The 14,353-nt window shown below is 39.8% G+C and overlaps 1 protein-coding gene across 1 annotated transcript in view; it reads right to left on the bottom strand.

Moving 5' to 3' along the window:
* ALPK1 (alpha kinase 1) overlaps positions 1-14,353 on the bottom strand; it is a 121,657-nt gene that overhangs the window by 51,716 nt on the left and 55,588 nt on the right. The window contains 2 exon segments of the mRNA XM_036852041.1: positions 3,812-3,966; positions 8,279-8,458. Of these exon segments, the coding sequence (XP_036707936.1) occupies positions 3,812-3,966; positions 8,279-8,399 (276 nt within the window). The 5' untranslated portion in view covers positions 8,400-8,458.

Below are 14,353 nucleotides of genomic sequence, written 5' to 3'. Positions count from 1 at the left end.
ATAGCCTGTGACCCCGTGATATGCTTTGTTTCGCAAGGGCAGCTGCAGTTATCAACAGATGTTTCAGCAATAAATAATTGGTATCATCTCGGAAAAGACCCATCTACCTGGGGAGAGGGCATAATACCAAAAACACTGCCCAGCTATTACAGCCACATTAATCTCCCATCTCTCCAGGTTTCTTGGGGAGCATGCTGCAGGTGTTTTTTCTGAGAGAGAGCAGACAAACTCTCTCAAGTCAGCAAGCTTTGTGTGGAGTGTAAAGGAGGTTGGCCCCTGCCATAAATTTCTGTCTGTGGCCACACACCAAAGGAGAAAAGATTGGGGGGATGGGGACGCAGGAGAGGGAGGAAACAGGGGAGGCCGTGGAGAACAGAAAGGAGAGCACAAAACACATACGATTTTTCTTGATTAAGTTAAGCCTAAGAGAGGAACATTAGAAATGACCCTTAATTTTACTAACTCAGACGCTCAGCACAATTCTATGCTTAACTTTGCCCTGTTATTTGTGGAATTAACTTAAAGACAGCGTTTACACTCCAAGTGTAATGCTAAGTTTTAAAATGGAAGGGAAACTTTTTATGGGAAGGATTCATTTCAAGGTAAAAAAAAAATCACGGAAATTTAGATTTATAAAAAAAACGGTAAGAAGAGATAACTGAAAAGACAAACTCAGCAGCCTTTAACTATTTTTTATGTAAGAACAGAATCTCACAATTATATTTTAACATGGTCGTCCAGCTTCAGTAAAGTGTAATATTGAAACCAGTGGATAACGGGACAAAAACAAATCATGGATGATGGAATTTCCTCGAGGTACTTTTGACAAGCTAAGATACTGAAAGTAGCCCGAGTTCACAGGGTGCTATACTTCTCCGTATTTACAAAACAGAGTGGTTTAGCAATTGTGCACTTGGGGTCTGACACAATAAGAAAGCATCCTGAGAGACTTTAGGAGGTGTGGTTGCTTAATTTATAGCTTGCTGGGTAAGCGAAAGAAAATGATGTTCAGAGTTCAAAAAGCTCCCAGGTTAAACACATTACGGGCTAAAGCAGCCTAATGGACTGATTCTTAGAGCTGCGCCTGAGTGATCTTGTGAGCCGGGCACAAACTTCTTAAATTCTCTATGCCTTTACTTCCCCCCAATTGTGACATCCGTGCAATATATAGAGGGAAAGTAGAAGGAATAATGAATGGACTCCTGAAATAGTCTAACAACTATGAGCTGTTTGTCTCTCAATTCACATTAACCCCAAATGCAGTGAGACTTGGAAGTTTTTAAAACACCATTTTCAGTTTTTCAGCCAACATCACCACCAGCTTTGAATACAGCGAGGGGGATCTGGTAAGTGTGCATGGAATGAAGGGAATAAAACCCTGGTTATAGTGATGTGCTGCATCTCAGTTTCTCAGCCTATGCTGGAAATTCAGAGGAACTTTCTAAGCCCCAAAGGTCAAAGCAGGGGTCACTCTCTCTGTGAAGCTATCCTGCTCTTACCTTCTGGGGAAGCTGTAGAAAGTTCTTATATGCCACCGGCCGAATCACACAGGGCTTTCCAAGCCCTTCTCCACGCACATTCCTGTTCAGGCTCTCTGCCTTTAATTTATAACTTGCTGGGTAATCTAAAGAAAATGATGCTCAGAGTTCAAAGAGCTCCCAGGTTAAACACATTATGGGCTAAAGCAGCCTAATGGACTGATTCTTAGAGCTGCCCAATCAATCGCCACCCTATTTTTTGCAACAGTCATTCTTAAACTCTAACATGCAACAGAATCATCTGAAGGGCTTGTCTAATGTTGACTGCTAAACCCTCACACCCAGAGTTTTTGATTTGATAAGACTAGTGCAGGGCCCAGGAATCTGACTCAGTTTCTGCGTGATGCTAGTGCTGTTGTTGGGAGGTCTAACTTTAAGCACCATTGCTTTAGAGCTGCACTATCCAATTAAACAGTAGCCCTAGCCACATGTGGCTATTTACATAGAAGTTCATTTTAAAAATTAAATAAAACTAAAAATTCAGTTCTTCAGTCATTCTAGCCACATTTCAGGTGCTCAAGAGCCACATGTGGCCAGGGGCTAAATGTATTGGGCAACAGAGATATAGAACATTTCCAACATTGCAGAAAGTTCTACTCTACAGCTTGCATTAGAGTAAACAAGTTTCAGGACTTCTACCTGTGCTCTCAAGTTCATTCCTTGAGGCTTCCAGAGGGAGAACTGGAGCAGGACGGATGAAGGGGCTAAGTCACAGCTCCACCACTCACTGGTCTGTTCCCCTAGGCAAGTTAATCTCCCTGCACCTTAATTTCCTCATCTGCAAAATGGGCTTGATAATGGTAATAATCGCTGGAGGGCTACCTTGAGAATTAAATGAGATGATGCATGTGTAAGCATTTTGTAAACCCTACAGTGATATACACACTACAGTTTTTGTTCCATTCCACTTCTCCACTAACAACAAGCACACTTATTTAAAACCCCTGGTTCACCACTGAATTCGTTCCAAGTATTCACTTTCCTTTGCCTACGGTCCTCAGTCCGCTTCACCTCGGGTGTTTGTTTTTTGGAGGGCTGGAAAGTTTTGTGGGGGGCAGTTACTGTTCCTCCAGTAACAGTAATGACTGGACAACAGTAATGACTGTTGGAGTCATTGTCTCCAACAATGCTGTTATGTGTACATAGATTAGGGGATCTTCCCTGGATTTTTGTTTTAATAGGTAAAAACAATGTCTATATCTATACATTTATTTTGGGATGACACCAAAACACATTCCCATGTAAACCAATAAAATAAAATTTGGGGAATATTGTCATTGCTTGTAATGCCTGGTCTCCAAAGAAACGTCTATATTCTATGTGAGAAAAAAAATACAAGCTAATAGTTTCCTCTTTGATAATCATCTAAGATAATGTAGGAAAAAAAACCACTATCAGAAAGGAAAATGGCACTCATAGTAGCATCCCCAGAACCTAAGCCTGAAATCTGAGCTCAAATCTGAGTTCATGTGTTATTCTTGAGGCTCTCTCATATCTGGGGTAGAGGTACCCATTTGATTAGTCTCCAATAACTGAGTTGAGAAATAAGCATGCCGATGACTTTGACATGATACTTCCTGAACAGTGTGAATCATGAGGAGATAAGGGAGTGAACAGGATTCCAGGCAGAGCTCAGGGAAGGGACATGCCAGACCTCAATAGCTTAGACAGCAAGTCACATGGATGAAATAGTGGTGAATTTAGTTTTTTTAACCTACCCAACTTTTAGAAAGTAGTATTTCAAAATAAAAATGCTATGAGGCATGGCAGAATCAAAACTACTGCTTCTGGGCCACCAAGAATATGCAAATAGGGACTTCCCTGGCAGTCCAGTGGTTAAGACTTCGCCTTCCAACGCAGGGGGTGAGGATTCATTCCCTGGTCGGGGAGCTAAGATCGCACATGCCTCGCAGCCAAAAAACCAAAACATAAAAAACAGAAGCAATATCGCAACAAATTCAACAAAGACTTAAAAAAAATAATATATATATATTTTTAAGTCATGCAAATATTTCAGCATGACAGGTTCTCATTGGGCCCACTGACCACCCTTCTTCACTTGTACTTGATTTGCCTTTCCAACAGAAGGTCTTATGGGCAAGCAAACCCTCTTAAAAAGCCTCCCCCCCCCCACACATTAGTCAATCTGGCAGAGCCGACCATAAGGGTAGGGGCTGTTTTATGCTTCAAAGAAATTTAATCTATTAGACCACTTAGAGGCTAAATGCCTCACTTGGGGGTGTCAGAGGAACAGGTGGTGTGGCTCTTCCTACCAGTAACTGCTCCAACCCGGCGCCAATCACATCCTGCAGGTTTGTTTTGTCCTCTGGGCCCACAGCTTGTTTGTACTGCCACTTTTCAGGCACGAAGGGCCACTTCATTTCCTTTGCCTCCTGGATCAGGGTTCTTAATTCGCTGGGGAGTGAAGCTGAAAAGGTCAGAGTTCAGGTAAGGAAATTGCAGTCAAAGAAAAGGCTGTTGAGTTACCAATGTTATGATGAAGCACCTCAGTGGCAAAAAATTTTTTTTCCTACCTCTTGCTGGCTGGCCTAACCTGGTGGTTCTGACTCAAAGAATAATAGCAAAAAGCTATTTGTCAGGGGTGGCCCTGGTCTACTTTGCCCTACAGGTAAATTGGGGTAGTCAGGCATTAAAAAAGGTTTTAGCAGGAAGTAAAGCACTTCAGTGACTATCTCTGCATGAAGAATCAGAGAAAGGAACGAAGGAAATATTATTTTTCCTGTAAAATGAGAACGGGACTGAGATGGAATGGCATTTGGGGCTTGTGGCAGCTGGGTAATGCAGAGAATCAATCTGTACAACCTCTTTTTTCTCCTCTAAGACCTCACCTCACCTCAGACTTTCCCTGTGGACTACATCTGAATATAGACAATGAATGCAAAAAACCCATATCAATTTATTATGAAATGGCCTTGTTTCACATTAGGAGATATAGTTAATCTCTTAATAGACATCAAACCTAGTTAATTATATAAGTCAACAATCTCCTATCCAAACTTGGGAAACCCGAAAAGCTCTGCAAACTAGAAGGTTTTTTTTAAGTTTGGCAACCGAACCAGACTTGAATTGACTAGAGGCTATTTATAATCTTGTTACAGTGAGATTAGTCAACATTTTGTTCTGAAAATTTTAATGTTTGACTGTATATGCTGCCCCAGCTTCTACTGGAGTGTTAGTATAACAGACGGTATATACACCATACTTCCCTTTCTAACATTTGAAAAAATTCTGAATTCTGCAGCACACGTGACACCCCAGGGCTGTGAATAAGGTATCACGGACTTGTATATATGACTGCCAGCTATAAATCTCCAGGTGCTTGTCTTGCAGACATCTCAGACTCAACATATCTAAAACTGAACTCATCACCTTTTTTCTAAATATTGTATTTCCCTCTCTGTTTTCTATTTTGATGAATGCTACTACCATTCACTGAGTCACCCAAGTCTGAAACCCAGAAGTCGGTCTAGACTTTTTGTTCTCTCTTCCTCCTTGAATCTAATTGGTTATCAAATTCTGTGGATATTAAAATCGATTTCTTCCTTTTAATTATCAGTAATTCTTGCCTGAATCATTGTTTTCTATCTCCCCCCATCCATTTCATCTTCCACACTGTTGAATCCCATTTTGCTAAAAACAAGATGGACCAGGCCATTGCTCTGCACAAAATTCTTCAATGCTTTTGCACATCCTGTCCTCACTGTTTGCATTGCCTTCCCTCAATTGCCTCATGACCAAGCTCAGGCCCACTGACTTCATTCAGCATTCAATGCAAACACTGCCACTTCTCATCAGCCCTGCCATGATCTCCCAGTGGAATTGAGATGTCCCTCATGAGTGCTCCCAAACCCACAGGTGCATGCTCCTTTCAGCATTCACCCCACTGCTCTCTAGCCACATCTATCCTTTCATTGAACTGTGGACTGTCAGCTCCCTGAAAACTGGCATCACATCTTATCACTTTTGTAAATCACACCATGATGGTTAAAAGAAAGATTAGTCTCATGTTTACATGAGACATGCTAAATAAGACAAAAGAGATATGACAAAGAGAGTGGAAAAAAAAAGAAGAGAAGGAAGAAAAGCTAACTCTGCCTTGGTTCATGATGTCTTTTTGAGTCCTTGCCACCAGCTGGGCAAATGTAAGGAAGTCTCCTGAGGGGAAGGACTGCTTGGCATTGAGGGGATAATGCATGGGTTATGTCAATGAATGATCGATCTGGACTGACTACTAAGGATAACTTACAAGTATCACACTGAAACCATTGTCCCCCCACCCCCTGCCCCATTCAGTAACCCAGAACTACTGAGCAGCCTCTGTGCAATGGCACTCCCCCAGTGAAAGCAAAACCACGAGGCTGGAAACCTATGTGGTCACAATCTCCTCTTACCACCACTGACATAATTTTAATCTCTGAAAATGTTTCCAATATACATATAGAGAAAATTTCTTAAATGATATTTCTAAGTAGTCATGAATGGGATGACTATTCAGTTCTGTTTGCTTAGGACAGTCCTATGTAATCATAGTGTACTTAGTAATAGTGCTTTTTCACTCTCAAAAGTACTTCAATTCTGATAAATTATTTGGATACTCTGTCCATGAGTGTCAAGCTCAGGAGTCAAAGGATTAGTTAAATGACAACAGAAATGTGATTTCTGGATTCACAGAATTTCACTATATTTTGGCAATGAATAGCTTTAAATATTTTCAAAATTTCTTCATGATGATCTATTTGTTACAAATCCTTTTTTCCTCCTCATACCACCCTTTCCGTACAGATCGTGCCAGAACATGGATAGTCCACTGGGAAATACTGAAATAAAAGATGCCTCTGAAGTCTGTTTTAAAAATATATCTCTTTTTGGATTTCAGTTCCTTCTCTATCTCAGGGGGTTAGAGTTGCTAGGACTAGTCACCCATGCTGACTATGACAATTTCTGAAGAAAAAGGATGGGGTTGAGAGGAAGAGGGAAAAGAATAAAACCCATAGTGTTCGTGTTCGAGTCCACCGGCTGGCCCTGTCACCTTAAGTGACCCTGTACTAATGCCTTTCTCTGGGAGCACATGCGGGTGATGACATCAGTGGCGGTGGCAGCCCGACCCATGAGCTAGAGCTGCTCAGAAACCACCTGCCAAGGGACAGGCTCCGTGTCCAGACTGTATCCAACCGCACTGATGGCGCTCGGGTGGACCACGCAACGTGCAGTGGCGATGGGCGAATGCTGAGTTTGTCAACAGCTCAGCACAGGGTTCCTCCCGCACTGGTGTATTGGATTCAGCCGACCCCAGCAGTCAGCCCCCGATGGAGCAGTAGCCTCCTCTGCCTCTCTGATCACTTACTTCCCCAAGCAGCTTACCTGAAGGGCCATGGCTAATTGAGTGATTTTGCAGTCGTGATTTGCCTTATCTGGAACTAAACTGATTATTTCTCCTATTCTGTGGCACTTGGGAAGAAAAAGAAAATGAAAATCCTTCCCGATTGGGGGCTCAGAGTCTTCACTAAGGAGAACACAAAGCTTAAAGGAATTTGGGCTGAAGAGACAAAGGACATGATGTAGTAAAAGGAGAAGAGAAAAACTTCAGGAGAAATAACAGAACACAACACACTGCCCCTGGGGAGAACTAGGACCAGCACTGGAGCAAGCAAGGTTAGACACTGATGTATCTGGCTAGTAAAGAAAGAAAACACTAAGGCTGTGAAACAACTGGACATGGGGCATGTTATCTTGAAAAGAGCATGGATGACAGGTTACAAAAAATTAGACTTCTAAAGGCACCTAAAAGTTCTCTTATAAAAATATATGTGCCTATATACAAGAATGTGGGAAAAAGACTCTCCCAGAACCTTTTCCCATTACATAATCAACAACAACAAAAGAGATGGGGAGTGTGCATTTGATATGGGGATCTTATTTCTGTAAGGAATAGCAAATGACTAAAAATACAAAGAAAAATATTAAAAGCACATAAAAGGGACACACTGATAGAAATGAAGGGAAATTTATCTGAATGCTAAAAAGAAATCTAAGAAGGCTGCCTCTTCAAAACTGGCTAAAGAAGAAATCAGAATTGCTTTAACTTTCTAGACTTTGTGATTGAAACTTCCCAAACAATGACTCATCTAAAACTATGAATGGCACAAACTATGAATGAGCAAAAAAGCCAAATTCTTAAACCCTGATAATGATGCAATAAGTATTTATCAGTATAAGTGGATTTATTTTACAAATGGCATGTAAATACAAGATGAGAAAATGTACTGATCAAAAAAGAGAGATGGGACTGATGAGATGACATATTTGTGGAAACTGTAGAAGTCTATGGAAACTGATGAGGCACAAAAGCCTAGTTTGAAAAAAAAGTATGTGCCACCATTCAGAAGTTGCTTCAATTTTTTAATAATTGAAATTTACGTGCACCAGCCCACTTGGACCCTTTGTTCTTCTTGAACTAAACTGTTTCTAGTGGCCTCATGTTTACTGAAGCTTAAAATTAGAACTGACAGCAATTCACTGCAACAAAGTGGGCTTCCTCCCCTGCCCATCCAGCCACAGCCCATGTCCCATTCATGCCCTAGAAATCCACTCATCTCTCTGTGGTCATCTGCCAAGAGAAGAAAAATAGGGCAGAGATGAGAATGTGTTGTTCAGACAGGGGAAAGGAGAGCAAACCTGCTGCTCCCCACTCCCCCCGGCACCTCCCATCAGGACCTCACCTCTGCACCGCTGGTCCTCCCTCTTGTCCTCCTCTAACACATCTGACGCCTCCAACAAGAGCTGGTCCAGCACTTGCTTGCACTCTTGCAGTAGCACAGCTACAGCTTTTTGATTATTCATGATGATTACCCTCCCTCGATGATGAGTCGAGTGTCCCTGGGTCTACGGTGATCAATTACCTAGGAGAAGACATCGATTCTCAATAAAAGAGCCCCTTCAAGCCTGAGGTACCTGGTGAACAAAAGAGGGGGAAAGATGATTAACTGAAGCATCATCAATTATCTGTAAGACTCAAGCAGGGAGGGATAATAGAGCAAACACATGAAAATACATGACAGCCCCTGAGGACTTTCTCAGGGGAGTGTGTGAAATTACTGCAGGGCCTGGTCTAGATGGGCAGCACCTCGAAGTCATCAGAGAGCAGAAGGGAAAGGGTCCTGGTGCAGACCTGGTTGCCCACAGTGAAGTCAGTGGAATCACATGGAGCCAAATGAAATGAATATACCCTATGATTCATGTATCTTCTGAATACCTCATATCAGTGCCTCTGGATCCCAGTGGCACCACACTTTCTGCCTCTCTGGAAGTCTGCAGGAAGCATCTGGCTAACAGTTCTAATATTCAGACACAAGCACATGGTAATATGAAGTTTACCACTCTCATAACCCACTGCTGATTTCCCCTGTGCAGTATTCTTTATGGTATTTAGCATCATATAATTTGGACCAAAATAGGCAATGACAGATGCCAAACTTAAAGCTCTTCACTGCCAGGCACACTGCCAAATAAAATTAAAAAATGTAATCCCAGAAAACCCAATTTCCTAGATCTATCATATGGATAGATCTACTTATATTCCATTTAACACATATACAGCTGAGAGACTTCTTACATAAATATGAGTATACTGTAATGAGCTACTGCAGTCAAAGTAATTTCAGGAACAAAATAACCCACTAGCTGTACAAAAATGCCTGACAAATACTGAAAAGTCTCTTGATTAACAAATCTTGTTTTTAATTGAAGTATAGTTGATTTACAATGTTGTGTTAGTTTCTGGTGTACAGCAAAGTGATTCAATTTCATATATATATATATATATACATATACATATACATACATACACACACACACATATATATATATGTTCTTGTTCAGATTCTTTTCCTTTATAGGTTATTACAATATATTGGGTATAGTTCCCTGTGCTATACAGTAGGTCCTTGTTGTTTATCTATTTTCTACATAGTAGTTTAACAAATCATTTTGCTTGTTTTCCTTTTATTAAAGAATGTACATTGTAAACAAAACAAAGGAAGTTATTCTCTTTCTGAATTTGCCAGAATAGACAGTGGAGCTGCTGTCTGCTTGCGACACTCTTGTACGGCATGTAGAATCTTGTTACCAAAGCAAGAGACTCCGAAAGGGAAGCAAGTACAACAGATATATGAATGATCTACTCCCTCTGTTATCTAGCGGATCCATGCAACACAATATTTTACTGTTTTAGTAATCACTAAAAATATTAAACCAGTGAATTATTGTGTTGGTGTTGGGGAAAATGTGCTCTGCTACACAACGGCCTCACTTTAAGAAACTGGTTTTGAATTTGAAATAGCAAGAAAGCATTTTTCTATTCTATGACTTAACAGGAACAGAAAATGAAGGATGAGCTGTGAAATCTAAACTCTGTAATTTTCATTCTAACCTGAATTTTATCCTCGCTATGCTTTAGGTTTTCATTCACACACACACACACACACACCCACACCCACACACACACCCACACACACAGATAAAAGTGCCAAAGCAAAGTTTTAGGATGCAACAGACTTGTTTCATGAAGACAATCATGTATTCGTTGATGAAGAACACAAGCAGAGTTTTCATACAACAGTCTTGTTACTTGAAAGAGCATTCACATAAGTGAAGTCATGAAATTAGTTACTGGAAGCATTTAAACATAAATATAAATTTAATCTCTTTTCTGTTTAAGATATTTCATAGAGTATCCCTGCATGGATTGGGTTGTTGGGCTAAATGGTTTTCAGTGTCCCCTTTAGCTCAAGTGTTTATGTCAATGTTTTGTGGTACAAGCTGACCATTAGCTTGCCTTTCTATGAAAAGAACTAAACAGTAAGGGCTGGTCGGAGAGTTAATCAGTAGACTAGAGTGAGCAAGAGGCCATGTAGCAATGATGGCCCATTCCCACCATTCCCTGAAAAAGGGAGATGGTGGCTATAATGGAAGGTTAGTATGGAAATTGAGAAATGCAGTTGGTGGATGAGAAAGTTAAGAACAAACTTTGCTTGGAATGAGTTACGGGTGAGTAGGACTCTCACTTTTCTTCAAGTCCTAAATTAAATCAAGAAGGGAGTTCACTTTCCCAGGATCCTTTTTTTAGGACTTCATATAGAAAGAGAGGTATAAAAAGAAAATATAAAGAGCTCATGCACAAAGAAATAAAACTGCACTATAATATAATTTTAATAGCATATCACCCCTTTGTCTAAAGGCTTATAGTAATGTTTTATTAGTGCTGTATCATCCTCTTAGGGTAGACAGTAGTCTTCCATTATAAATTTTAACTGCTTTGTTTCTGTTAATATTTTAAGCAGAGAGAGTATGTAGTAAAGAAAAGAAGACCTAGAAATAGGAAAACTAATATACATAATAGTGCTCAACGACTAATTCCACTTCATTCTCTACTATTAACTATTTGTGAGACCTCTGAGTTTCACTTTTGAGATTCACTTTTCTCATCTATATTTTGAGGGGATTGGTTGGGAACAATTGTTAAAATGTTTCCAGGTCTTAAACTACATGCTCAGCAGCAGTTTAGATAGACCAGGTTGTCTATCTAAAGAACAGACAGACTAAAGAATATCTGATATTTATTTACTGAAAAATTCCTGGCTTTTTTCAGAACCCTTAAGTATAATATTTTTATGTATACTTTTCTCTGTGGGCTAGAAGTATGGGCTTGAATCTTAGAGGCTGATTACTAAATATTCTTCTTTGCTTTTGTTTCCTCACTTGAAACCCTAATTCCTGATGCACAGGATCATAAATCTCTTCCTTTTGTCTAAGTGCTGTGAAAGAGAGATAAGATACATGGTTTTGTGAGGGCAAACAACAGGACTTGACCTAAGCATTTGGGTAAGGATAGGGCAGGTCAAGGGGGGCTTCTCTGAGGATGTGATGCCTGAATTAACCTCTGAAAGAGGAACAGGGCTTAATGAAGTTAAAATGGTAGGGAACAGTCCTAACGGAGAAGGAAATATAGAGGGAATGAAAGAAGGTCAGGTTGGCTGAACTAGACATAAAAGGAGAAAGCTGACATGAAGTGATGCTGGAGAGGTAAGCAGGGACTGTGAAGGGCCTTGCGTGCCAGGTAAGGAATTTTGTGTTTACCCTAAGAGTCACAGAAAACTACTGGTAGCAGTAGGAACACAACCAGATTTACATTTGGGAATGATCATTCTGTTTTGAACGTAGTTTGTGTATAAGGGGGCAGGGAGGAAGAGGGTGACTGCAGGGAGATCAGTTAGGTACTTATTGCAATAATCCAGGTGAGAGATACAAGGACTTTGGACCAGAGTGATGATATCAGAGATATAGAAAATTGGACAGATTTGAGAACTGTTTAGGGAGTATATGCAATATTGGCGTTGGATGGCTACGAACGGTCTTAAGGATGAGTCCCAAATTTCTGCCTCACCATAGCTCAAAACTGAATAGATGATGTTAGCGCACTTTGAGACAGGGAACATAGACGAGAAAAGACATAAATACATCTTCTATTTCTAGCGATAAAGATAGTAAGGAAGCTAAATCATACTGTTCAACATAAGCAATCAAATTTTAACCAAGAAAGCATGTCTAAAAAGGAAGAAGAGATTCCCAAGATAATGAATGTTTATTACTTGTGACTTCCCAAACTATACCAAAGATACTCTTTATACTTTTTGAAAGTTATAGCATTTCCCCCTTTCCCTGTAGAATTCAGGAGAGACAATAGGAAGAAAATATTGTAACATGAGAAACACTGTGGAATCCAACCATCTGTCTAGACTTGTATGGTTCATTGTTAGGCATAACAGAGGCTGGAGCCCAGGAAATTTTCCTTCAGGCAACAGTCCCGCTGAAAATTTTGGTCAGCTTCATTTATAAAAGAACCATTTTCAATTTTAACACATATTGATTTTTGCCCCCCTGGACTGTGATGCTCTGTGAGCTATACATTATTTCTAAATTGGAAAATGAATGTTTCCCAATATTTTTTATTATCTATGAATTATTTTTTCTATTTTAACGTCCCCCATATATTTTTTCTTTAAAAATCAAATAGAAAGAGACCAGAAAAAGCAATCAAACATGCAAACAGATAACTCTAGAATAAGTTAGAATCATACACTCTAAGGCACACATGCACACACATAGCCAAATGGTTATGTGTTCATACACTCTGTGTTTGATTTTGGCATATGAATACTTTAGTTCTATTAATGACTAAGAATTTAGCTGAATAGCTGATTTATAGAATAATTGGCAAGTCAGCCATCATTAGAAAGAAGCATGTCAGTGGATTATTCAAAGCCCCATTTCTTTTGGCATTTGTGTTTAAGTTTTTTTCACTGGACAATCAGTATACTTATTAGGGGGTAAATTAGGGAAAATAAAAGAACTCCAAAGGTATTCCATGGTCTACTGGCTGCCACCTTTGTAATAAATGACCAGCCAACTAGTGAGAATCCTTAGGCTTGAAGATGTGGGGAAGCATAAAGAGGTAAAAGAGATGACTCCTACTGTCAAGAAGTTTACAACGTAATTAGAGGAATAAGACATAAATATATAAAAAATGAACTATTCAAAGCATATCACACACGACTGTATTCTAAATGCTCAATTTAAATTATCTTTGTTGGAATTAAATTAATGGTTGGTTAAATTTATAAGCAAGTTTACAGAGCTCATTTAATTCATATGCACATGAATAATTATACTAAAAATACTTTTTCATCTACATTCAAAATTATGTACCACATTGTTTTTAGGAGAAAATATATTCTGGTCTCCAACATAGAACAACAAGAATAAGTTTCTCTAATCAGGCCCCAGCAATGACAATCCAGCCTTTCCCACCATTTCACCCTCTTCTGAGCAACACCACACATCAACTCTGACCATATTACCTCTTGCACTGATTGGTGGTCGAAATGGGTAAATAAAAGGAGAAAAAGAAATCTGGTTGGAGAGTAATACAACTGTGCAGCTTGGTTAGATACGTTTGGGTGACAGCCATTTGTTAGCATTTTAGAACTGCATGAAAAGGGAGAAGGAGAAGGCAACTTCTAAGCCACCAAAAACTTAAAGGGTAGACTTCTCTTTCTAGCAGTATGGAAGACTGTATGCTCTGACCAACATTCCTGCTGAAAACAACTAAAAATGCTGGAAAAGCGTGTTAAAATCTCTAAAATATATCAATGAAATGGCAAAGAAGGAAGGACTACTCAGAAGACAAAAATCAAGTAAAAGCTGGAACCCAGAAAGTTAACACAGAGGCTAGCGTTTGCCTTGAGTGTATTTACCAAACACTGTGAGTTGAAACTGGTTTTCACTATTTTGGAACATGCGAGGATAGGAAATAAAACCAAAGGCTTACCCAGGAGGGAAGTAAAAGAGGAGACTCCCCCCTGCATAAAACTGAGATCCTAAAAGGTTGCACTTTTAGTGTAGGGGTGAGCTAAAAATATATTCTCATCTTCTTCCCCTACCTGCCAGGAAAATTTTCTGTGGCAAAACATGCTGCTTCAAGGAGGAGAACAAAAATTTTTCCCTTGCAAATTTGAAGCCACAGGTCTGCAAAACCTCTGTCTGATAATTGGTATTACTTTTTTAATAGATTTTATTTGCTTATTTATTTATTTATTTATGGCTGCGTTGGGTGTTCATTGCTGCATGTGAACTTTCTCTAGTTGCAGCAAGTGGGGGCTACTCTTTGTTGTGGTGCATGGGCTTCTTATTGTGGTGGCTTCTCTTGCTGTGGAGCACGGGCTCTAGGCGCGTGGGCT

The sequence above is a fragment of the Balaenoptera musculus genome, chromosome 5 (assembly GCF_009873245.2).
Source record: "Balaenoptera musculus isolate JJ_BM4_2016_0621 chromosome 5, mBalMus1.pri.v3, whole genome shotgun sequence".
In the NCBI taxonomy this organism is placed as follows: Eukaryota; Metazoa; Chordata; class Mammalia; order Artiodactyla; family Balaenopteridae; genus Balaenoptera; species Balaenoptera musculus.
Note: the sequence above shows the minus strand (reverse complement) of the source record. Positions and strands in the feature narration are given on the sequence as shown.